We start from the raw sequence: 25,461 nt of genomic DNA on the forward strand, positions 1-25,461 counted from the left end.
CAGTCCACATCTAAACCCTATAATATATACCACAGTCCACATCTAAAGCCTATAATATATACCACAGTCCACATCTAAAGCCTATAATATACATCACAGTCCACATCAAATGCCTATAATATATATCACAGTCCACATCTAATGCCTATAATATATACCACAGTCCACATCTAATGCCTATAATATATATCACAGTCCACATCTAAAGCCTATAATATATCCCCCAGTCCACATCTACAGCCTATACTATATATCACAGTCCGCATCTAAAGCCTATAATATACCTCACAGTCCACATCAAATGCCTATAATATATATCAGAGTCCACATCTAATGCCTAAAATATATATCACAGTCCACATCTAATGACTATAATATATACCACAGTACACATCTAAAGCCTATAATATATATCACAGTCCACATCTAAAGCCAGATATTTATCACCGAATAGCAGTAGAAGTTCAATACTGACGAACATTTAAATGAGATTGGCAATAAAAACTGAAGTGATAGGCATTTCCACAATGGTTACCACGGTTAAAACTAAATTGACAAGAACGAGATTTACATGGATGTTTTAGTCTAGTTTGGATACTATTTAGTGTTTTCTGTTGCCATCAATATAATATATCTGGTTTGGTTTGTCGTACGACGGTAAAGATTAAATACTATCCATTGTTATAGAGGGGGAGGGGATCATAGGAGGGTTGGTGGTTTCGGGACATTCCAGTCATACTCTCATGTAAAAATAGTGTTTATATCGGGGCGAAGGACACCTAATCAAGTCGAAGGTCACAGTTAGATACCCATTAATGACGAGATCGACAGACCGCAGGAATTTCCATTGAAAACTAGTTTTTGTTTCGTTCTGAGTCAGTCGAGGACTATGTGTCCTGTATACGTAACGATATTGGCCACACACAGGAAACCTTACACACGGTGCATCTCTCCGTGTGTCCCCAGCAAGTGGCCGACACACGATTACGGTCGGCCCGGGGGAGGGAGGGGTCGGTATAACAATACTATTCCGTGTGTATACATAAATCTCGTTCAATAGCATTCCCAAGATGTGTTTGCACTCATCTGCCCGCGTAACCCCATTTTCTACTATACTTTGGCACGTATTATATATGTATATACATGTATACCAAATACATGTATACCATCCCGAAACTGTATCATTATACCGAGAGCCTGATAAACGGACTAAAATGCAATAATACTTCAGCAGTAAAGTATTTTCTATAAATGAAATAAGCATAAAACAGAAAATAAATTCACATCAGTCGAGTCGACGCCCCCTGTTGTCGGATATGTCGAACAAGTTCGTCCATCGTTCCAACGACATAACGAGGTTTGGGTTACATATGCTTTCAGCTGGGTAATCTAAATTGTACACCGGCCGTAATATAGTTTCAATGAGGATACTCTGTATTTTAATGATTGAAAAACAAAATGTGTACGTGTATTTGTAAGATGTTTTATTATTAATAATATAGGTTCAAATGATCATTTCCACTTCAAAACAAGTTTTTTATAAATTCAAACATACAATAAACATTTACAATATCGATGTATTGTTATAATGTGATTCGTTTTTTTTTTTTTTTTATAACAGAAGTTCTCTTCCTTCTAAAACCCATCATCAACATGGCTCCTTCCGTCCATTGTTTCGTTGTGATTGCAGTTATCTCCAGTTGCTAGTGTGCTACCCGGAGGCGGACTGAATTGTGTTTCCCAAGTTCCCGGCCAGTTTGCGTAGAATCTTCCGTGGCCTGAATTTCCGTGGTTTCCCCTTCTGTCCAATAGAAGCGTGGCCGTTCCGGTCCGCTTCCAATTTGTACTGGGCAGACGTCCCGCTGTCTGTTCTGGTGCTCTTCAATTGATTACAAAATGGTTCATAAAACAATCCACTTGTTGAGGTCTGTCCATCCCAGTTGTCAGCCACCGTAGTCAGAAAGTTCAATTCACTTTGTTCGAATCCCCTCCTGGCTCGGAAGAGCTCCTCTGGGCATTTCTGTCGACCCAATCCGTCAACATCGTCAGGGACGAGAAGTGGCGCCACCTTACAGGCTAAAATCTTCTTGAAAACATTGACTGCCATTCTGTGAAGGTGTTTACACGAAAAATGCTCAATTTAAGTCAGACATAAAAAGCGTGTGGGGCAATCTGCGTTTACAGTATCCAAGATAAGTATCTATGGCGTCACAATGAATGTGACGTCACAATTCAAAACCCCTGCTGAGAGGGAATTCGATCACGTGATAATAACATGTTAATATCTGTCTCGTTGTTTGGAGGACACCAATTTGAGACGCGACATGCGTGGTAAGTTGCATTTTCCGACTCCCGTTATAACTTGTTAGCACTGGAACATCCACTATTGTAACCCCACCCACAAACTATTGTAAATCGGGTAACATTAGTGGGGGACACTGTTCACTCTCAGAGTATTCGATTTCTTTATTATGTTATTAATTTTGTACTTTGATTTGTCTCCTTCCTGTCTACAACTGCACTCATTGCCAATGTTCTGAAGGTAATGTAGAGAGAATACGATTGGTTTGGTTTGGTTTAGTATTGTTTAACGTCCTATCAACAGCTATGGTCATTTAAGGACGGCAGAGAGACGTCACAAATATGTTCATCTTTCTAGGTCGTTGTTTTTTAATCCTTTCACTTGTTGTAAAGCATATATATGCAATACTAGCCTTATTTTCTTAATTAAATAAATACTTCATATTATATAAACCACGTACATATCGCGAATTTATCATAAGTAATATCATATCTCTCATTTCCACACAGTCATTTCACGATAATATAGTCATATATCAAAATGTAAACACCATAATTACGTCCCTTCAACTCTCTGAAGACTAAATTGTGTTTTGACATTTAACTACGAATCGCTATGATTGAATTGTTCTGTTATCTCATTTTAATACCCTAGCGTACCTCTGATACACTATCAGTGTGGACTTTCACATCCGTCAACACAAAACCTGTACCGCAGCGTAACGTATCATGGTGTTAGGTAGATCTCCTTTACATTTTAATTTTTTATTTGCTTACGCATTATATAAAGACATTGTATTGTTATATGGGAAATACAACACCGCTTAAGGTTTAGAAATACTTTTTTACAACGATTAGGATGACCAATTAACGTAGGAAATCCCGCCACATATTCCGGTGTTGACTAACGACGGGCTGCAATGACAATAACTGGATTTTTTTCTGTTTTGGTGTTATTTCCCAGCTAATTTTGCATTAATAACGTTCCGGGTCCAACATTGTGAAGATTGTCAACTTGAGTATCACTTTCAGATATAAACCTCTGCATGTTAATCGTAACAGGCGGCTAATATTATTTTGCTTTCGGGGCATCGAAGAAAAAAAATAGATCTACTGCCCCCACCCACATGACAGTAGTTGTGATCTCTACCCTTTCTTATAGGCATCCGTCTTGTGTCCCCCTGAAAATATGGATTGTTTGTTCTTCTCCCTTCCCTCCTTCCTTAACTTATTTAACGAAACGTGCGTATTATCAGTCTAGGATTCTATTATTCTTTAATATAGTAAAAAAAACTAGTGAATGGCCAACGAAAAAGGAGTCCGCTAACCCCACCCTCTTTGATCCGCCGCGGGTCTCTCCGTATCGCCGCGATGACCGGGTGGTAAAGCCGTCTGCCCGTATACAATCACTAGCCCTCAACCATTGGGTCGCGGGTTCGAGGGCTACGTTGTCAGTCACCAGGTAATAATCGTCGCAGGTTGGCGGTTTTTCCGGGTACTCCGGCTTTCCTCCACCATCAAAATCTGGCTTGTCCTTAAATGACCATAGCTGTCAATAGGACGGAAGACACACACGTACCAAACAAGCTCTCCGTATTATTGGAAAACAAAGTACCTATGGAGGGTAAACGAGGGGAGACATTCTACCATAGCATTGTCATTAACATACATTTCGCCGCTTTTAGAATTGTAAGTTTAGTTAATTCAGTTCGAGTTTTAGATCCGTTTCACAAGTACCACTACGAGGCTTCCGTATAAAGCCAAGTGTTCAGTGTTGTAAATATTTATAATATCCTGGATCGTGATGGTGTGACAATCATGGGCGTAATATGAATAAGTGAGATTATTATTGGTTGATATACTCACCCCGTGGTTATCTCGGTTTAGGTTATATCTATTTCTGTTTACACTGAAACCCTGGACACTTTGGTTTGTGTGTACAGTAGAACCTTGTTAGTCTAGACACTTTGGTTGGTGTGTACAGTAGAACCTTGTCAGTCTGGACTCTTTGGTTTGTGTGTACAGTGGTATCTTGTTAGTCTGGATACTTTGGTTTGTGTGTACAGTGGTACCTTGTTAGTCTGGTCACTTTGGTTTGTGTGTATAGTGGTACCTTGTTAGTCTGGACACTTTGGTTTGTGTGTATAGTGGTACCTTGTTAGTCTGGACACTTTGGTTTGTATGTATAGTGGTACCTTGTTAGTCTGGACACTTTGGTGTGTGTTTGTGTACAGTTGAAGCTTGTTTGTCTGGACCCTTTGGTGTGTGTGTACAGTGGTACCTTGTTAGTCTGGACTCTTTGGTTTGTGTGTACAGTGGTACCTTGTTAGCCTGGACACTTTGGTTTGTGTGTATAGTGGTACCTTGTTAGTCTGGACACTTTGGTGTGTGTTTGGGTACAGTTGAAACTTGTTTGTCTGGACACTTTGGTGTGTGTGTACAGTGGTACCTTGTTAGTCTGGATACTTTGGTTTGTGTGTACAGTGGTTCCTTGTTAGTCTGGATACTTTGGTGTGTGTGTACAGTGGTACCTTGTTAGTCTGGACACTTTGGTTTGTGTGTATAGTGGTACCTTGTTAGTCTGGACACTTTGGTGTGTGTTTGTGTACAGTTGAAACTTGTTTGTCTGGACACTTTGGTGTGTGTGTACAGTGGTACCTTGTTAGTCTGGACACTTTGGTGTGTGTTTGTGTACAGTTGAAACTTGTTTGTCTGGACACTTTGGTGTGTGTGTACAGTGGAAACTTGTTAGTCTGGACATTTTGGTGTGTGTGAGCAGCTTGTGTGTACAGTGGTACCTTGTGAGTCTGGACACTTTGGTTTGTGTGTACAGTGGAAAGTTGTTAGTCAGGACAATTTGGTGTGTGTGTACAGTTGAAACTTGTTAGTCTGGACACTTTGGTTTGTGTGTACAGTGGAAAGTTGTTAGTCTGGACACTTTGGTGTGTGTGTACAGTGGGAAGTTGTTAGTCTGGACACTTTGGTTTGTGTGTACAGTGGTACATTGTTAGTCTGGACACTTTGGTGTGTGTGTACAGTGGAAACTTGTTAGTCTGGACACATTGGTTTGTGTGTCTAGTGGAAACTTGTTAGTCTGGACACTTTGGTTTGTGTGTACAGTGGTACCTTGTTAGTCTGGACACTTTGGTGTGTGTGTACAGTGGAAACTTGTTAGTCTGGACATTTTGGTGTGTGTGAGCAGCTTGTGTGTACAGTGGAACCTTGTTAGTCTGGACACTTTGGTGTGTGTGTACAGTGGAAAGTTGTTAGTCTGGACACTCTGGTGTGTGTGTACAGTTGAAACTTGATAGTCTGGACACTGTGCTGTGTGTGTGTACAGTGGAAACTTGTTAGTCTGGACATTTTGGTGTGTGTGTACAGTGGTACCTTGTTAGTCTGGACACTTTGGTTTGTGTGTACAGTGGTACCTTGCTAGTCTGGACACTTTGGTGTGTGTGTACAGTGGAAAGTTGTTAGTCTGGCCACTTTGGTGTGTGTGTACAGTTGAAACTTGTTAGTCTGGACACTTTGGTTTGTGTGTCCAGTGGAACCTTGTTAGTCTGGACACTTTGGTTTGTGGGTACAGTGGAACCTTGTTAGTCTGGACACTTTGGTTTGTGTGTCCAGTGGAACCTTGTTAGTCTGGACACTTTGGGGTGGGTGTACAGTGGAAAGTTGTTAGTCTGGACGCTTTGGTGTGTGTGTACAGTTGAAACTTGGTAGTCTGGACACTGTGCTGTGTGTGTACAGTGGAAATTTGTTAGTCTGGACACTTTGGTGTGTGTGAGCAGCTTGAGTGTACAGTGGAACCTTGTTAGTCTGGACACTTTGGTTTGTGTGTACAGTGGAACCTTGTTAGTCTGGACACTGTGCTGTGTGTGTACAGTGGAAAGTTGTTAGTCTGGACACTTTGGTGTGGGTGTACAGTGGAAAGTTGTTAGTCTGTACACTTTGGTGTGTGTGTACAGTGGTACCTTGTTAGTCTGGACACTTTGGTTTGTGTGTACAGTGGTACATTGTTAGTCTGGACACTTTGGTGTGTGTGTACAGTTGAAACTTGTTAGTCTGGACACTTTGGTGTGTCTTGTTAGTCTGGACACTTTGGTTTGTGTGTACAGTGGAAACTTGTTAGTCTGGACACTTTGGTTTATGTGTACAGTGGAACCTTATTGGTCTGGACACTTTGGTTTACGTGTACAGTGGAACCTTGTTTGTCTGAAAACTGTGGTTTGCTGTTTAGTGGAACCTTGTTAGTCTGCAAACTGTGGTTTGCGTGTTTAGTGGAACCTTGGTAGTCTGGAAACTGTGGTTTGCGTGTTTAGTGGAACCATTTAGTCCGGTTATTTTTGTTTGCCATGTCTAGACGCATATTTCATTACGCAATGGGAATTCGTTAGCCTTTACAAGGTGTTTTTCTGTTTCGTGAAACCTCGTTAGTGAAGACTATTTGATTTTTGTGTTCAGTGGAATTTCGCTCGTTCGGACACTTTTGTTTCTGAAAGAAAAATAATAAATAGGAGCAAGTATTGTTATAGACGGAAAACTTATTTAGTCACAAAAGAAAACGCCCGGAAGGTACGTTTACCTGATAAACGAGGTTCTACCAGATATATTTTTGGTTTGGTTTGGTTTAGTATTGTTTAACGTCCTATCAACAGCTATGGTCATTTAAGGACGGCCTCCCCTGCTTGCAAGATGAATGCGTGTAGTGTATGCGTGTGTGTTTTGAGGGTGCGATATGTTCTTGTTTGTCTCCTTGTGACAGCCTGGAAACGATGCTGACTTTATAGTGCTACCTCACTGAAACATACTGCCGAAGACACCCAGCAGGACACCCCACCCGTTGGCATTATACTAACAACGGGCGAACCAGTCGTCTAACTCCTACATTGCTAAGCGTAACCTGTCCCCCCTATCAGGTCATTTATCAGTTACTCCAGTAAAAGCTGTGAAGAGGTTTTGCTAGAAAACGGTGTAGTTCAAGAGACCAGAGTGGTGTTCCGGACTACCGTTGACATACTTAATGGTCCAATCAGACGCCCTCTCTACTGTGGCCACATCCTGTTGTTTGTCTATTCCGGTTTGGTCGTTTTCATAGACAAATTAAAATAATTGTGCACAAAAAAAAATAGAAGTACAAAACTTGTATTATACTTTGACATCGTTTCGTAGCAGTTCATGCTATATCTTCATTGTGAGCCACAATACTACTGCATATGTATCAGTCAATTTTAATAACAATATTAACAAAAATATTTAAAGTCACATTTTTTATTTTAATATCACAGTAAACATTTTACATCAAATATACAATTCAATGAAAATATTTCATCCAAAACGTAACAACCCTTGTTAGTATCACAATAACAAGTTAACATCTCTAGTACTATTGTGTAACAACTGGATCTGAACAACCCCAGACAAAATGGCGGGAAACTGGAAAGTGAGCGTCAATATTTCCTCATGATTCGCGAGATGGAAGTCAACAATAAATAAAATAACCGGGAAATCCTGAAAAGATAATGAGGACATATTTGAAAAAAAAATAAAAAAATGTCATTTTCTTTTCCTTTTTTTCATTTGCAAATATTCCCATTGAGAAGCTGTTTTAATGAGTAAATTAAACACGAATTGTTCACGAAATGCATCTCCGAACCGGAAGTGAGGAGAGATAACTCCAGCCCACAATAATTTCATATCTACCGAACAAGTTTTTGTTTCTGTTAATGAGACGCATATTTGTTTGCCTATAATGTATTTATCGCCATTTTGTCATTGGAGTTGTGTGCCAGTTATTCACAACATTTAAATACTATGAATATTTACAATATATAAAGCTATGGGTATACCGTAAAAAAATATAAATCTGTTCCGAGTAAAGTATATGTTCAATCGGCTATAAAAACTTTTGATTCTAAGCAATGCCAATTCCTTACACAATATGTTCTTTCAAACATTCACAAGTCGATCATTAATTGTACAACCACATCTATCAGAACTTCTTATCCTTTGTCAAGAATAGTGACGAGATAAATATAAATATCAACCATAATATTCACATTGGTTTTTTGAAAAGTCCATCAAAATCCCATCATGGTTCATAACGTGTCTGAAAGTATAATTTTTAATTATATATTTTTTTAAATTTCATTCTCTAAAATTAATCTACAACACCTTAAAATGAACGTGTGGCGCCAATGGAGGCTCCTTGTAATAATGATTGTTAAACCGCAAGACACGTGTTCTCTCGTTTTATCAATTTCGCTTGCTATACAGACAACGCTTAAAGCTCGCTCACCACTCCCTCACATCGCATAATCATTTTCTCCCCTGTTCTGCGGTTTCCAAAAGATTCAAACGCCATAAACATATGTACATGATTTCAAAAGAGCTTTTGAATAGGAATGGCACATATTATGATATTCTTAACGGCGAGTCTACCAACAGACGATCGATAGGCTGATAGTTTTACTTCGTTTGTACGGAAACAGGATGTATTCTGTCTGATAAGAACGGTCACATGTAATTTTTGCAATTTGATTGAAAGCACATGCAAATCACGAAATTCAAATATGTCGTTCGTCTGTTCTTACAGCAGATATCCGAAACTTGCTGTTGATGAGCTTTTAATTTAGAAAAGTTTTGCATTTTTTGAACACGATGAACCACATGTCAAAGTATTTGTTGACTTAAAGAGAGGGTGCATTCTGTACCGAACGAACCTACCGGAAGCTACGTACAGAACATATAATCCGGAAGCACGTGCAACTGATGAATACTGTTATAGACCACACAGACACATACACCCACACATATACCCTTACACAAATCTATAACATTCATGAAATTCTCTGTAAAAACATAACAAATTTATTTTCTGTCACACTGTCGTAGATTTTGGTCATGTGACTAATTGACACATACACACTACTTCCGCTCTCAAGGTACATCATAGGGTCTTGGACGGTACTTCCGCCCGACTTGATTGGCGACAGTTCTTTGTTTTCACAAACATCCATCTTGGGCCGTCCGTCAACTTTGATGCAGTGGATAAAACGGATGGTACCGGACTCGTTGTCAGTAATCGGGCGATGGTCAAGACTCAATGTCGACTGGACAAAGTAGAAGCCAGTGACGTTGACCCGGAAGTAACCATTGTGGTACTCGATCCCCGTTAGGTGGCGCTCATCTGGGTACGTCCACATCACCGTATTTCCTTGACCTGAAAACAGAAACGAACAACATGAGTATTTATGTGAGGTCATCTTAAATAAAACGTACATTTATATACAAACGATGTCGTAAAAACCTATAACTAATTCGAAAAGACAAATTTAATGCATGCTGCATTTTTTTTTTATTAAGTTTCAGCTTCGATGTTGAAAACCGAGCTCATGTGAACTCTAAAATATTCAAACCCCACTGCCAAGAACAGTTGATTTTGTTTTTCACTCTCGTGGTATTATTCATTTTGTATAAAAATACCAACACTTACTTGATAAAAAGGAAGGATCAATTTCCATTTTAATGCCCAAGGTCGGTACCTCTGGGATTGGTCCCTTCGTCCTGGGAGGGGCGGGCGTCGGGTAATGAAGAGTGTCTTGATATTTTACAGGAGGTCTCTGCAATGTACAAGAAACGGAAATGATGTCACTATTTCAAATTGTCACAAATACTAACAAATAATGAACGCAAGAAAGCAGAAAAAGCTGTTAAATCTGCGATGTGAAGGTGTCTCGGTAAACGTTTTTTGTTGTGGTTTTAGGATGACAGCGGGTGATTTACTTGAGAATACGGTCTACGGGGTCTTCGGGTGTAGTTTGGGTTTACACTTTACAGGGGGCGAAATTGGAAAGTACGGTGAGGGTAGAATAAGGTAGTGGAGGCGAGGGCAGGGGAGGCGAGGGCAGGGTAAAGTTAGGTAGTGGAGGTAGGGGAGGGGAGGCGAGGGCAGGGTAAAGTTAGGTAGTGGAGGTAGGGGGAGGCGAGGGCAGGGTAGACTATAGAGTTAGGTAGTGGAGGTAAGGGGAGGTGAGGGCAGGGTAGAGTGAGGTAGGGGAGGTACATGTAGGATCGTGGGTAAAGTTAGGTAGTAGAGGTAGGGGGTTGGGTAGAGTTAAGGGAGGCGATGGCAAGGTAGAGTTAGGTAGTGGAGGGAGGGGAGGCGAGGGCAGGGTAGAGTTAGGTAGTGGGGGTAGGGGGGCGAGGGCAGGGTAGAGTTAGGTAGTGGAGGGAGGGGAGTGGGTAGAGTTAAGGGAGGCGATGGCAAGGTAGAGTTAGGTAGGGGAGGTAGGGGAGGCGAGGGCAGGGTAGAGTTAGGTAGTGGAGGGAGGGGAGGCGAGGGCAGGGTAGAGTTAGGTAGTGGGGGTAGGGGAGGCGAGGGCAGGGTAGAGTGAGGTAGGGGAGGTAGGGGAGGCGAGGGCAGGGTAGAGTTAGGTAGTGGAGGTAGGGGGGCGAGGGCAGGGTAGAGTTAGGTAGTGGAGGTAGGGGAGGCGAGGGCAGGGTAGAGTTAGGTAGTACCGAGTGTACAAAAGTACTATTTCCTCATATCTGATCAGACTTGAAACATTCAATCTTGCATGGGTTCTCTAGATATCTTTTTATTTTACAACAGCCCAAACAAAACCGTTGGTTTTCCACGGTATGGGTTTTCATGGTAGATCCCCTTTTAAAATCTCATCACACCTGTCTGTAGAGCTCATGTCTCTATAAATACCTATACCTGGAAAGTTTACCTGTAATAAGCATATTAACTCTGTCAATCTATCTTTAACGTCGAGTTGTAATGCACAGCAAACATTGTGCAGTGTTCGTCATGGTCAAGGTCGTGTTTTTTGATGGGTCGCTGTCAGACGTTTTTCCAAATAGTTCAGTGACGTCAGTAAGCCGGGTGGAAAAACCCAGAGACCGGGTGACAGGTAAGTAGGTTATCGGTCTACACCGACAAATCGTGACACTGGCTTTAGTATCATTTACACGGTTCTGTGAACAAGCCAAGTCCGATACTAAACTAAAACACCAATAACAACTTGATCGCATACTTTTTACCCCGAACGGGAACTACAGCGAGTCTTACATAGACAAAACTAAACGATGTAAGATGTCCGCGTGTTTCGTGTCAACCTTAAATGTTGAAAAAATACTGTCAAAACGAAATGAATGACCATTGATATGAAATAAACTTCTGTATATACCTAAACAAACCTATATATTATCATTGTCTGGAAAACAAATAACCACAGAGGAAACCGAAACATTATTCATGTGTCTGACGATATGGCTACAAACACTGGGACATAAGAATTGTGACACAGAAGGTGTATTCGGGCCTTGTCAAATCACAGGGACCTGCGATTTAAGACACATTATATTATATTCAGGCCGTAGCCATATCACAGGGACCCGAGAGTTAAGACAGTGTATTATATTCGGGCCGTTGCCGAATCACAGGGACCCGGGAATTAAGACAGAGTATTATATTCAGGCCGTAGTCTATCTTGGTGTGTACGAGGTATTATCGGACTTTTTAGAAGTTTACACCAGCTCGGGTAAAAATGTCTTCCTCAATAATGATCTAGTATCATACTGTTGACTGTAAATTACTCCTTCCATATTGGTTTTGTATTGGCCTCTCCCTCTGCCCTCCGTAGCTCGAAGCGAAGTCCTCTAATTTTATATATGTACCCTAAAACGTCTAATAATGTCCCCTGCATATACACCAGAAGAGGGTCTCGCATGCATGTCAATTAATTCTATGTCTTTATTCTCGGGCCCCTGTGGTTGACGTTTACATGTTATATGATCCACACTAAACGGGACTCAATTCAGACACGACAAACATATCACATTTATCCTCAAACAGTAGTTAAGACCTCATTATGAATTCAAATGGCCGGGGTAAAGTTAACCTTACCACATCCGTAAGCAAATATATGTACAAAACGACAGGTATGCGTACAGGTGGGTACCTATAGGTATGACTCACTACGACACGACATGGATCGGGGGAACTCGCTCAAAATAACTTCCGACAGTCTCACGAAATGATCCGGATACAAAAATACATATATCTAAAAAGTTATATTTAAATCGCAAAGCAAAAAATGTCCCAAGACTAAAAAATAAAGTAAAAACTGCCGAGTAAGGGAAATATTTTCGATGGAATAAATCATGTACGCAAACAGTAATGGTTGTACATGGTGTTAGTCTGAAGGTTTATCTTTAATTAATGTCTGTTGTGTTGCAGTGTACAGGTGGTGTTTGGCTTTCAGTCCGCGATAGACACCACTTGTACGAGATTACATGTAATATTATCTCGCGCCGCATTCCAACGCCAGGATTTCGTCAGAGTTATACATGGCCGGGGAAATTAAACTGAGAAGGTGGTCCAATGGAATACCTTCTATGTAAGGTGTTCAGCGGTTTACCGTGGTAGTAGGGGGGTGTTGAACAGTCTCTGATTTTGGGGGCAGGAGGGAGGGTAAAGGAACACGAGGTCTGGGTAGGAGGGAAAGGCAGTGGGGAGGCAAGATCGGCGAGACAAAGAAAGTCTGACGAAATATTTCAATACATTTCCAATGTAACAGAATATTTACAGCAAATAACCGAAAAGAGGTTAACACCGAAACAACTCCAGTTTAAACGTTTAAACGTTTGTAACAAAAAGATAATAACAATTCCCAGTTACATATAATATATCAGCGGTGTTTTTCCGCTTTGGGCAAATTCCCGCCATTGTTACAGAAATTAGAACTTAATGGTGGTAAACTGAACAATCAAGAAGATTAACATTGGGAAATAATGCATTAATAAACTTACCGTGATTTCATTAAAATCGTCAATGTGGTGCGACTTGTGGTCTTTGTTGGGCACATGCCCGGCATGCTCCTCATTACGATCTGATAAGTTCATTTTGTCTAGCAGAAGCCATGCAAATAGTCCCATCCATATTACTTGGATTACCAGTATTGCAACAATAAAACATGTCAAAGGTGAGCAACATCTTTTGGAAGATTTCCGACACACGTGCTGTTTATGGTTCTGTGGAGCGCGGGTTTCAATAGAGACTGGACACTGGTTGTTATTATGTGAACGCGTTTGTATATTATTATGTCCATACCGTTCCTGTCCAGTGACCGTCTGGACGTTCGGATGTTCAGCGTAATTCACTTGTTGGTGTCCATATTGCATGTTTCTTTGGTTTTCTTTTTCACACTGACTGAGATCTACGTACGAGTCCATCTTGTTGCCGCCCTGCGAAGGCACGTACGAGGCGGCGTATTCGTTCATGTGTTCGTTCGGCCTTTGCCCATGTTTCTGTGGGTGTTCATATTCAAAGTGACCAACGAACATTTGACCGTTCTCCGCTGGTTTCAGGAGAACGTGTGCACTGTCCACCACCGGGCTCATGCAGCCGTTGTCCAGATCATTCGTGTTTTTCAACGAAACTTGAAGTTTCTTGAAATTTTTCTCCTGAATTGAAGTTTTCTTCTGTGACCCTGCCTGTAAATTAAGTTCCTTGCTACCACAATCTTCCGCTAAAGTACTCGTCGGCATCTTGACAATTTTGTTCAACTTCGTTTAAATGTACAGCTCACTTCTTTATAATACTCTTACTAACATGACACCATGTACATTTCAGCGCGATAGTAAATGACGACCAACACAGTGTAAGCACTACGCGAATTGTGAATGGGCTACGCCGAGGTGTATAGGATAGTGGCTAGTCGAGGAATTTCCACGTAGGCGTCATGTCTAATAATAGCGCCCAATGGAAAACCAGATAATCGAGGGGGTTCCCCTGAAAGGAAAAAAACCTACAAGGCATGTTCTAGCATGTGTGTGACTACCGGTACAACTGGGCAACGATCTGATTAGCATACTATATACATAACAATCTAGGGGACTAAAGTATATATCAAATAATATATCATTTAACATAACTAGGTCATTAAGTGTGTATGGCCGCGATGGCAAAACTGTTTATGAATTCATTGTAATACGTATATCGATAATACAGTATATATAGCTTGCATGTCGGTAGAGAACAGCTTGTGTGTATACAAATAAAAAGGTAAATATCGAAGGGGGAGTCCCGGCCATATCCACACCTTACCCTGTTCACCTTGAATCATTGCCAGGTGTTCTTTATGTATTTAACCCATTTTGACAAACATTTTATGGAAACTTCGATCGCTATGAAATGTTCAAGCCCCGTAGTTCACGTGTGACCAGGTGATACTATAGATCAGGCCGCATGAATAAATAATAATTTTCATCAGACACCTACAGAGTATTTTGTTGCCCTTTGAGACAGGTATTTATTAACTGACATGGAAATACACAGGTATATATTATGTAAATAGAACGGAAGGAAATGAAAAAGACTGAATAAGTTGAAAGGAACGTTAGATTCCACACCTGCCCCTTGAGAAAACCATTACATAGATTACATCAGCTTTATAAATAAACCATACATATTTTATAGACATACACCTTTTATTAGATATGCATGCTTACATGTGGTAGCTTTGCACTTTACGGGAAAGAATAAAGACAATTCTAAAAATTAAGTAACGCTCGCCTGCTTTTACAATATAATTAATTAAAACCAAATGGAACTGAAATTAAGGAAGATTAAAAGTAATTCAATGTTATACATAAGCTTAAGAAATGCTTAAAGGTGGGTAATAAAAAGTATCAGATTAAACCAGAGAATGCTTCATTTGTAATCAGGATGAAAATTAATGTGCAGAAATGAGCTCCAAATAATGACCCATATCATCATCGGAATGTGTATCACGTGACCGTGGAAACTCCACGATTTGGGATGGGTTCGTCCTTATCAGCATTACTGTTTGAGAAATGCTGTAGGATGCAGAGTCAGTATTATCTGATTATCAGCAAGTTTTCAAATACAAAATCGATTGATATGATAATTTGATAATGTGATTATTAATATATTGCAATTATTTGTTGTATTTAATAAGATCTAGATTCACCATTAACGTACGATGTCCGCTGATGTTGGGGGGCACGCGTGATCAAGGGTCACTATAAATCATAACCGCACTGACACTATTATATACGATAACCAGAGAAACCTTCCGAACTGGGATTGACGACAGGATACACACTATCGAAATACATACTTTTTATTGTAAAATCAGAAGTTGTTACAACAATCGAGTTTAAGAAATGTTTTTTATTTTAATGGTTTTACGTCCGCTTCGATTCACTACTGAGTAGTTTGGTTATCCAGCAGACGAAGAAAAGGTTGGAAAATGAGTTAGAAGGGATAACGTATGAAGTGAAGGGAGAGAAAAGAATGATAGAGGAGAGAAAAAAATGTATTCATATATGCATACAAATATTATAGTTATGATAAAAAAAGATGAGCAGAGAGTTAAAATATCGAGATAAAAATGTTGTAATTATCTCTATTTTTGAAATATAGAGATAAAGAAGATATGCGTACGTTTTTTTAAAACATGAAAAATTTAGCGAAAATTTGAGAATATTTTCCCTTTCATCAATATTTTGCTGTAGAGATAATATAGAGCTTATCGCGGTTACACGTGACGCTGAACGTGTGAGTGGGTGGGGATAGGACGAGCTGGTTTGTGGTAAGTCCGAGGTCAGACTATCAGAACATGTTAAGTGTCTAACTGATATTAAAACACGATAGGATGTAAACTATCACTTAATTATATCTACATAATGTGGGGGGCGTACGTCTGCGACGGATTGTTTTCAGACCCCCGATATTTTGACGAGGCTGCTGCTCGGGTACTTCAGCTGTGTCTGCTATCATTCATAATAGGGCATGGCGGTTCAGTGTTTTAAAAACAAGTTATATTACTGAGATATGGAAGACAAGATATGTACATTTTACACGTATATCTGTTTTAAATTCGTGCCCGGAAGCAAACCTGGCTCCCGTTGATGGTTACAATCGTCGCTGGTCGTGTCACTCATGAATTTTTAATGTTGTCAGATGACGAGGTTGGTATCACAGTCAGTGCAACACCGTGTCTGCTTAAAAGCTGTGTTTACCCGGATTTGTATTTGGAAACTTTTTGCATCAGCTTATATACATAATATTTTTACAAATTTGGAAATTTTCTGCTTATATTAATGGATGTTTTCAGATCTGGTAACCATGCGTGTAGCTGTCTATACTCGGGTTCGCAGATGAATCCACCAGACTTGTTGCACCTCCTTGTTCTCCTACCAAGGCCCTGCCCTGGATCCGCTCCTAAAATGAGGCCATTCCGAATAAGGGCTATCGAATCTGTTTAATTTAACTTTATATATGTAGTGCTTTGATTAGTAGTTCGTGAAACAACGATATCACTGGTTTGAATTTATTTTTTATTTTTTTATTGAGCTTGGGAAGTCACGCTCAAATTGAAGCTGTTTACAAAGTGAATGATATGGAACGAGAACGATTTAAAATCTCTATAAATAACTTATATTAGTGTTTAATCATCACCTGTCACACCGTGTTTGACGATGTGTAGGTTATCTTCGTAACATTTATAGAGGAGAAGACGAGGTGTAGACGCTATGGAAGTTTATTTACCCTATCATACAGATGTTTGTATCCTCTTCTAGGTCACACAGAAAAAACCCAGAATTTATCGTTTTTAAATTGCTTATCTATGGTAAGCGCAAAACGCTGGTTTATCCGTTGTAGGTATACTGTGAGCGGATGGACTACTGTGCTGGCTTCCTTCAGCATGGTATTTCCGTGAAGTAGTACTCTAATCAGACTCGAACTACCCCAATGATACAATACGCAGGAGGCTCATCCTAATGACCTTAGCTGTTAATAAGACTCTAAAGCTTTGTTCGGTGTTGTTTCAATTTTTAGACATTGGTGTCTTTATCAGATTAACTGACCTGCTGGGATTTCATCAAAATAATGTGACCTGCTTAGTTTCATCGGAATAATTTGACCTGCTAAGTTTCATCAGAATAATGTGACCTGCTTAGTTTAATCAGAATAATGTGACCTGCTGAGTTTCATCAGAATAATTTGACCTGCTTAGTTTCATCAGAATAATGTGACCTGCTTAGTTTCATCAGAATAACTTGACCTGCTTAGTTTCATCAGAAAAACCTGACCTGATTAGTTTCATCAGAATAACTTGACCTGATTAGTTTCATCAGAATAACTTGACCTGCTTAGTTTCATCAGAATAACTTGACCTGATTAGTTTCATCAGAATAACTTGACCTGATTAGTTTCATCAGAATAACTTGACCTGATTAGTTTCATCAGAATAACTTGACCTGATTAGTTTCATCAGAATAACTTGACCTGATTAGTTTCATCAGAATAACTTGACCTGATTAGTTTCATCAGAATAACTTGACCTGATTAGTTTCATCAGAATAACTTGACCTGATTAGTTTCATCAGAATAACTTGACCTGATTAGTTTCATCAGAATAACTTGACCTGATTAGTTTCATCAGAATAACTTGACCTGATTAGTTTCATCAGAATAACTTGACCTGGTTAGTTTCATCAGAATAACTTGACCTGGTTAGTTTCATCAGAATAGTGTGACCTGCTTAGTTTCATCAGAATAGTGTGACCTGCTGTGTTTCTTTGTTCCGTGACCAGGCTATGATATTTCAGTGAGATGACGCTTTAAATGGCTCCGTAATCTTCAGACATCGTTTTCTAATTTGTCGCTGGCTGCCGCGAAGACGTAAAACTGTATCCGCTGCTTTGACGTTACTTCTTACGTCATACATGTTTACGTCATGCAATGTTTTACTTTTTCTCATTTATGTAAAAACACTTAAATATGAGATATTGTTACATTTTTACTCTTTGGTACCATTTCTTTTGGGGTTGGGGGTTGGGGGTTGGGNGAAAATTCATAAATTAATCACAAATCTTCACTAAGTGTGTAAAATGGCTTGTGCCCTTATAAGGTTATGCGTAATTAAGGATACAAGTATATGGGCGACATATACGGAGATATGCAAAACAATACACTTAATACAGGAAACGCTTTTAACTACTCGCCACCACCAAATATACACCACATACTTCGATATAATAGTCCCATACACAGCCTATTCTATATATAAAAGGCAATAAACCTGCTGTGTGTCAAAATATGTTGTTTGTTCATTTACAAGTGCTGTTTTTCAACATGAAACAATGTCAACCATTGGGAGAGTCTGTAAAGGAACGCCAAACCAATCTATTTTCGTATTATTTCAAAAAGCAATAAACAAGCATTTCTGTCAAAACAAATTTGTTTATTCATATTTTTTGTCAATTTTTCAACTTAAAAGGATGTCGACAAAAAGGAAGTAGATCTTTAAACGTTTTTGTACAGTGACGTAAACATAGGTACAACGCTACATCAAACTTGTGTTATTTAGGTACCTTTTAAAACCCGAATTCTACTGATGACTATCTCGAGTCGCTACTGTTGTTGACATGTTACAACCGGACAGTTAGATCTTTCACCAAAGTATTCGCTCTTTTCCAAACATGATGTGGGACCCCCTGTAGAACCGTTTTTTTTTAAATTTCTCTGTGCCTTCTGCTCAGGAAACATTGAATAAACCCAAACAGACTTGCTACCCGATTTTAATATCTTGGACCTTGATTCTATGTTACATTTTTAGTAAACTGTGGTTCTCCCAAAGGCACCCGTCTTCATAGGACTCACAAAGTATGTACAATTTTTAGATTCATGACAATTGCACAATTATGTTTAAGTTGGATAAGATAAGTCTTAGACTTCGAATATTGTAGAAAACTTCATTTCTCACCATTAATTCGCACAGAAAACTACAGTATTCATATGTTGTTGACTATTCAAACAAAGGAATTTCCGAAAGAGCCCGGATGTTAGATAAATCTGTAGCCATGGCCATAGTACGGACCTGTAAACTGTCATCCATTTCATTGTTATGGTTATTTTCATGATAACACGAATAAAATGGTATATTTTCCGTGTAGATCCTCTTTTTGCAAGTTTTTAACAGATGCAAAGGGACGTAACACTGGGTCATGTTACTTATCACAATTCATATCTTGGTCCGTTGTTACACTAAGTTTATATATTTCATTTCAAAAAATGTTTATATCTATTCATATTCGAGATGAAGTGATGTAACAAGGCAGAGTGTGGAGCGCTTCATGACTTCCGGGACTGGCGTGACGTCACACGTCCCATTAGTGCAGCGTGTATCACGAAATGCGGGGACAGCACTTGACCTGTATCTCTCACATACACCTTATTCTACGTATGTACCGCCTGAATCATCACAAGTTAGTGGCGATGACTTAAACTTGTCATTTATTAGCTGTTGGTAGTGCTGACGGTGTCTAAAATAAGCAAATTCTGTTTACGTCATTTGTTTAATTTCCAAGAAAAGAATGATATATATACATGTAATTAAGTAGACGTTGTTTGCAGGGGCAGATATTGCTATTTCTACAATTTAAACGTTAAATGGGAGCTTCTCATTAATTTACAAATGCATAATTTAACGGACAGCCAAAATATCACCCAGATTGTATAGCCGCTAAACATAAGTATATGTATATATATATATTCGGGAGTATGACATCAAAATATTTTAAATGTAGGTCACTGTAACCGTTGCACTGCGCTGACGTTGAAAACACTTTGCGTTTAACTCCATTGCTCTAACACTGTAGGTCCAACAGTAGTAAACGTCATAACTATAAAGATATATGTTGAGGAACACTGCAATAATTTATTCAGACGAATGTCACTGCGACCTATATTTTCCGATTCAACGACTTAGTGTATACTTTGGCTTTGGCTCCATTTCTTTGGTTAGTCTTTGCGATTAGCGCCAAAACAGGAACGGGGACACGTGGATGTTTAACGGGGACACGTGTATGATTAACGGGGACACGTGAATGTTTAACGGGGACACGTGTCTGTTTAACGGGGACACGTGTATTTTAACGGGGACACTTGTATGTTTAACGGGGACACTTGTATGTTTAACGGGGACACATATATGTTTAACGGGGACACGTGTATGTTTAACGGGGACACGTGGATGTTTAACGGGGACACCTGTATGTTTAACCGGGACACGTGTATGTTTAACGGGGACACGTGTATGATTAACGGGGACACGTGAATGTTTAACGGGGACACGTGTATGTTTAACGGGGACACGTGTCTGTTTAACGGGGACACTTGAATGTTTAACAGGGACACGTGTATGTTTAACGGGAACACTTGTATGTTTAACGGGGACACGTGTATGTTTAACGGGGATACGTGTATGTTTAACGGGGACACGTGTATGTTTAACGGGGATACGTGTATGTTTAACGGGGACACTTGAATGTTTAACGGGGATGCGTTCATGTTTAACGGGGACACGTGAATGTTTAACAGGGACACGTGTATGTTTAACGGGGACACGTGTATGTTTAACGGGGATACGTGTATGTTTAACGGGGACACTTGTATGTTTAACGGGGACACTTGTATGTTTAACCGGGACACGTGTATGTTTAACGGGGGGACACGTGTATGTTTAACGGGGATACGTGTATGTTTAACGGGGACACTTGTATGTTTAACGGGGACACTTGTATGTTTAACGGGGACACGTGTATGTTTAACGGTGACACGTGTATGTTTAACGGGGACACGTGGATGTTAAACGGGGATACGTGTATGTTTAACGGTGACAGGTGGATGTTCAACGGGGACACGTGGATGTTTAACGGGGACACGTGTATTTTAACGGAGACATTTGTATGTTTAAGTTGGGACACGTATATATTTAAGTTGGGACACGTGTATGTTCAACGGGGACACGTGGATGTTCAACGTGGACACGTGTATGTTAAACGGGGATACGTGTATGTTTAACGGTGACAGGTGGATGTTCAACGGGGACACGTGGATGTTTAACGGGGACACGTGTATGTTTAACGGGGACACGTGGATGTTCAACGGGGACACATGGATGTTTAACAAACATTTTTTCTAGTTATTACATTTTCAGTGATGAGATATAGACATAGCATTGGAATGATTTTTATCAACAGCGACCTTGACCTTTGCTCTTTGAGCCTTAAAATCAGTCCTTAGTAAACACTTCCGGTAAGCAAAAGCTGTGACGTTTTAACGGACCACCGGCAACAAAGCGTTTGGAAAGATGAATTAAACAACAGTGAAAAAGGACATTACAAATGGTCGTAAGGGGGCGCTTACTTTGTACGATGACCCCTTGTAGAATTAATCTGCTGTCCCCATTGCAACAACCTGTCATATGTCTTTTTGTTGTCACTGTTATCTTCTTCTTTAAGGCATCATCTCCCCAAACATCTCTGTCTAACCCGATGTTAGAATGATGTGACCGTGGAAGTGTCAAATACTACTCTGTACTGATTATGGCATTTCAGTGATATGAGTCATATTCAAGTTTTATTCGAGTCAGACGCTTGATCACTTTGACGTAACATGCGCATACAACAAGAGTCTGGTTAATCGAGACTACAATGACATAGCATTTTGAAATGACCTTAGAGATCGAGGCGCCATCTGTTGTCTTATGACCGGTACACTTTGTAGTTGTTGACCAATATCGTTTGATTTCGTCCGAGTAGCCGAACAATCACTATGCTGTACTTGTTTCCCACGAACTGATGGAAATCACCAGTAAATAAAATAGTTGCGTTTCAATTTGATGCTACCGTCATGTATATTGTCATGTGTTCACAATGTAAAAAACTATTAGGTGATTTATTTGTTTATTTGTTTGAGACAAAACTAATGACTATTTCAAACACTCTCTGACATCAATGTTTCATTGAAGTTACAGGAAATGCAAACGTTTTGTGCTCCATGGTAGATGTACAGTAATATATTAGAAGATGGTGCTTTATTATTTTACCATCCATTGACAATTTCCGTCATTCTGGGCCAAACTAAACTATATAAAACTATTAATGCAGCACTGTCGTTTGATTTGACGAGACGCATTCTATCATGACAACACCCGTTCAAACCTACTTTGTTTGTGTGACGAACTAGGTTATGAAGACGTTGGTAAATTTACACAAAATCCCCAATGAGATCGAGGTATTTATAGACGCGGAATTTTTACAGCAGGATCTATAAGTAAGCTGTTTAATTTTGATGTCATTTTTTTCAACATTATAATTTTTGAGAAATATTCTGTAAGAACATGAGTATTTTCGCACAGTTAAGCTGACCGGATTAGTTTTAAACCGATAACGGGCTACTTTTATCCCCCGCTTTCACCAAAACGGGGGATATTAATATGGGTCTGTCTGTCTGCCCGTCTGTTTGTCACGCTTCGTTTCCGTGCAATAACTACAACAAATATTAACCGATTTTCTTCAAACTTGGTCACAGGGTTAAATGCCAAGCTCGATGATCATTTTCAGCGGACCCCATTTGGCGGGGTAATGGCCCCTTGAATAATGAAAAACGTCATTATCTGCCGCGCTTCGTTTCCGTGCAATAACTACAACAAATGTTAACCGATTTTCTTCAAACTTTTTGATAAAAATTGGTATATATATGGATATTAGGGGACTGCGAATTCAACCGCTTCGGTTTCGTTGCCATAGGTACCACACGAAGGCTTCTGATTGGTCGAAGTTAGATACTGTTCGATTTTGATGAAAATTGCCATATATATGGATATAAGGGGACTGCGAATAAAACCGCATTAGTTGCGTTACCATAGCAACCACACGGAGGCTTGTGATTGGTCGAAATTAGATACTGTTGGATTTTGATGAAAATTTCTATATATGGAAATAAGTGGACTGCGAATAAAACCGCAATAGTTTCGTTACCATAGCAACCACACGGAGGCTTCTGATTGGTCGAAATTAAGATATTGTTAGATTTTGATGAAAATTTGTATATATGGAAATAAGTGGACTGCGAATAAAACCGCATTAGTTTCGTTACCATAGCAACCACACGGAGGCTTCTGATTGGTCGAAATTAGATACTGTTCGATTTTGATGAAAATTGGTATATAGGGATATTAGGGGACTGCGAATTCAATCGCATATGTTTCGTTGCCATAGCAACCATATATCAACCACAACACCCCATTTGGCGAAGTTATGGCCCCTTGAATAACGAAAAACGTATTTATCTGCTGGATTTTGTTTCTGTACAATAGCTATAACAAATGTTAACCGATTTTCTTCAAACTTTTTGATAAAAATTGATATATATATGGATATTAGGGGACTGCGAATTCAACCGCATCGGTTTCGTTGCCATAGCTACCACACGAAGGCTTCTGATTGGTCGAAATTAAGATATTGTTAGATTTTGATGAAAATTTGTATATAGGGATATTAGGGGAATGCGAATTCAATCGCATATGTTTCGTTGCCATAGCAACCATATATCAACCACAAGAAGGCTTCTGATTGGTGGAAATTCAGATATTGTTCGATTTTGATAAAAATCGTTATAGAGTGGTATATGTTTCGTTTCCATAGCAACCACATGGAGGCTTCTTATTGGTCGAAATTTAGATATTGTTCGATTTTTATGAAAATTGGTATATAGGGATATTAGGGGACTGCGAATAAAACCGCATAAGTTTCGTTACCATAGCAACCACACGGAGGCTTCTGATTGGTCGCAATTTAGATATTGTTTGATTTCGATGAAAATTGATATATAGGGGTATTAGGGGACTGCAAGTTCAATCGCATACGTTCCAATAGCAACTACACAGAGGATTCCGATTGGATGCAATTTAGAAATTGCTCAATTTCACTCAAATTTAGTATGTACTTTGCAGGTGTACTATGGCAATGCGATCCTTTTCTGATGCATCATTGCGACTAGTGGGGCATTTTGGGAGACATCTGTAATGGTCTCCCATTACAAATAGCGCTTGTTGCTGTATTTATTGTTAAGATGTTTCAACCAAATTCCTTATGCACACCCAACTCATGCTAAGTTTTTACGGATAATCAATGAGGTATAGGGCTTTTATCCCTTCAACTTTCAAGCTATACATTATGTCTCAACAGCACGATACTCACATGTTTTAACCTAACCTCAATAATGTTTACCTACAATATGACCTGCAAGCGGGGGATAGAATTTCCATGAATTTGCTTGTTGCTTTTAGCTGTAGGTTGTTAATCAGAGTGAGACGAAATAGGCGTGGTGTACGTAGCACACGATGCACAGGGGAACATTTAACTTTGTGACCAATGATATGCAAGGTATGGAGCCGTATCTTACCTGGACTTACGTTAACATTGGAAGTTTCCAAACCTAATAATTGTAAATTTATTTGTGTCTGTTTATCAATGCATCATTATTCTTATTCAATTTTCAAATGTGTATATAAATTGTGGGTTTTTCCCCCTTTAAAATAGACGATTTTATTTAGCGTGGAGTTCCACACTTTATATAAGCGTATATATTTACCATGAATTTTATGGTAGCTATATAGATATACCTAAAATAATACAAAGAAAATTAACGATTTTTAGATACTTGCTTAAGGTGAAACAGAGTGACAATTGCATGTATGTTAAAATCACGTTATGATGAATGTGTTAATGTAGATGATGGCTGGATAGTTAATATTCAGCATGAGTTGTCTAGTATTGGTTTGGAATGTATGTTCAAAAACAATTTACCTGTTAATGTTGCTTTTAAGATTATAGAACAAAGATTGTTAAAGATAATTGTAGACAGAATATGTTAGCAAATGCATCAAGGTCATCTAAAGGTTAAACATACAAACACCTTATTGATATTTTTTGTCTTCAATTTTACTTATGTCAATCTGTAGAACCAAAGTACAAACGTCTTATAACATGTTTAAGATTGTCGTCTCATAATTTAAATACTGAAGTGGGTAGACGGATCAACGTTGTTCGACAGAACAGATCATGTACTCGCTGTGCTTCTGGTGATATAGAAGATGAATTTCACTTCATCCTAAAATGTCCATTATATCAAGACCTGAGATGTAAATATATCAAGCGATTCTATCACAGAAGTTAGCGAAATTATAGAGTACTTATAATGTAAAAGAATTATGTAATCTCGGAAAGTATTTATATTGTGCGACGAGAAAACGTAGAGAAATCAATGTCCGG

At 39.2% G+C, this 25,461-nt stretch overlaps 1 protein-coding gene across 1 annotated transcript; it reads right to left on the reverse strand.

Annotated features, from left to right (window-relative positions):
- Nucleotides 1–7,562: 7,562 nt before the first annotated feature.
- LOC110441318 lies at nt 7,563–13,998 on the reverse strand. Its single transcript, XM_021484430.1, has 3 exons — nt 13,120–13,998; nt 9,797–9,923; nt 7,563–9,523 (listed from the first exon to the last, which is right to left on the reverse strand). Exons 1-3 carry the CDS (start codon nt 13,855–13,857, stop codon nt 9,141–9,143), a joined length of 1,248 nt encoding a protein of 415 aa, XP_021340105.1. The 5' UTR covers nt 13,858–13,998; the 3' UTR covers nt 7,563–9,140.
- Nucleotides 13,999–25,461: the final 11,463 nt, after the last annotated feature.

Source organism: Mizuhopecten yessoensis, unplaced genomic scaffold (assembly GCF_002113885.1).
Source record: "Mizuhopecten yessoensis strain PY_sf001 unplaced genomic scaffold, ASM211388v2 scaffold715859, whole genome shotgun sequence".
Taxonomy (NCBI): domain Eukaryota; kingdom Metazoa; phylum Mollusca; class Bivalvia; order Pectinida; family Pectinidae; genus Mizuhopecten; species Mizuhopecten yessoensis.

Coding starts and splice junctions, on each gene's coding strand:
- LOC110441318 (XM_021484430.1), bottom strand. CDS start 13,857: ATGCCGACGAGTACTTTAGCGGAAGATTGTGGTAGCAAGGAACTTAAT. Junction 9,924..13,119: donor ACGATTTTAATGAAATCACG/GTAAGTTTATTA, acceptor TGTACATTGCAG/AGACCTCCTGTAAAATATCA. Junction 9,524..9,796: donor TGATCCTTCCTTTTTATCAA/GTAAGTGTTGGT, acceptor TTCTGTTTTCAG/GTCAAGGAAATACGGTGATG.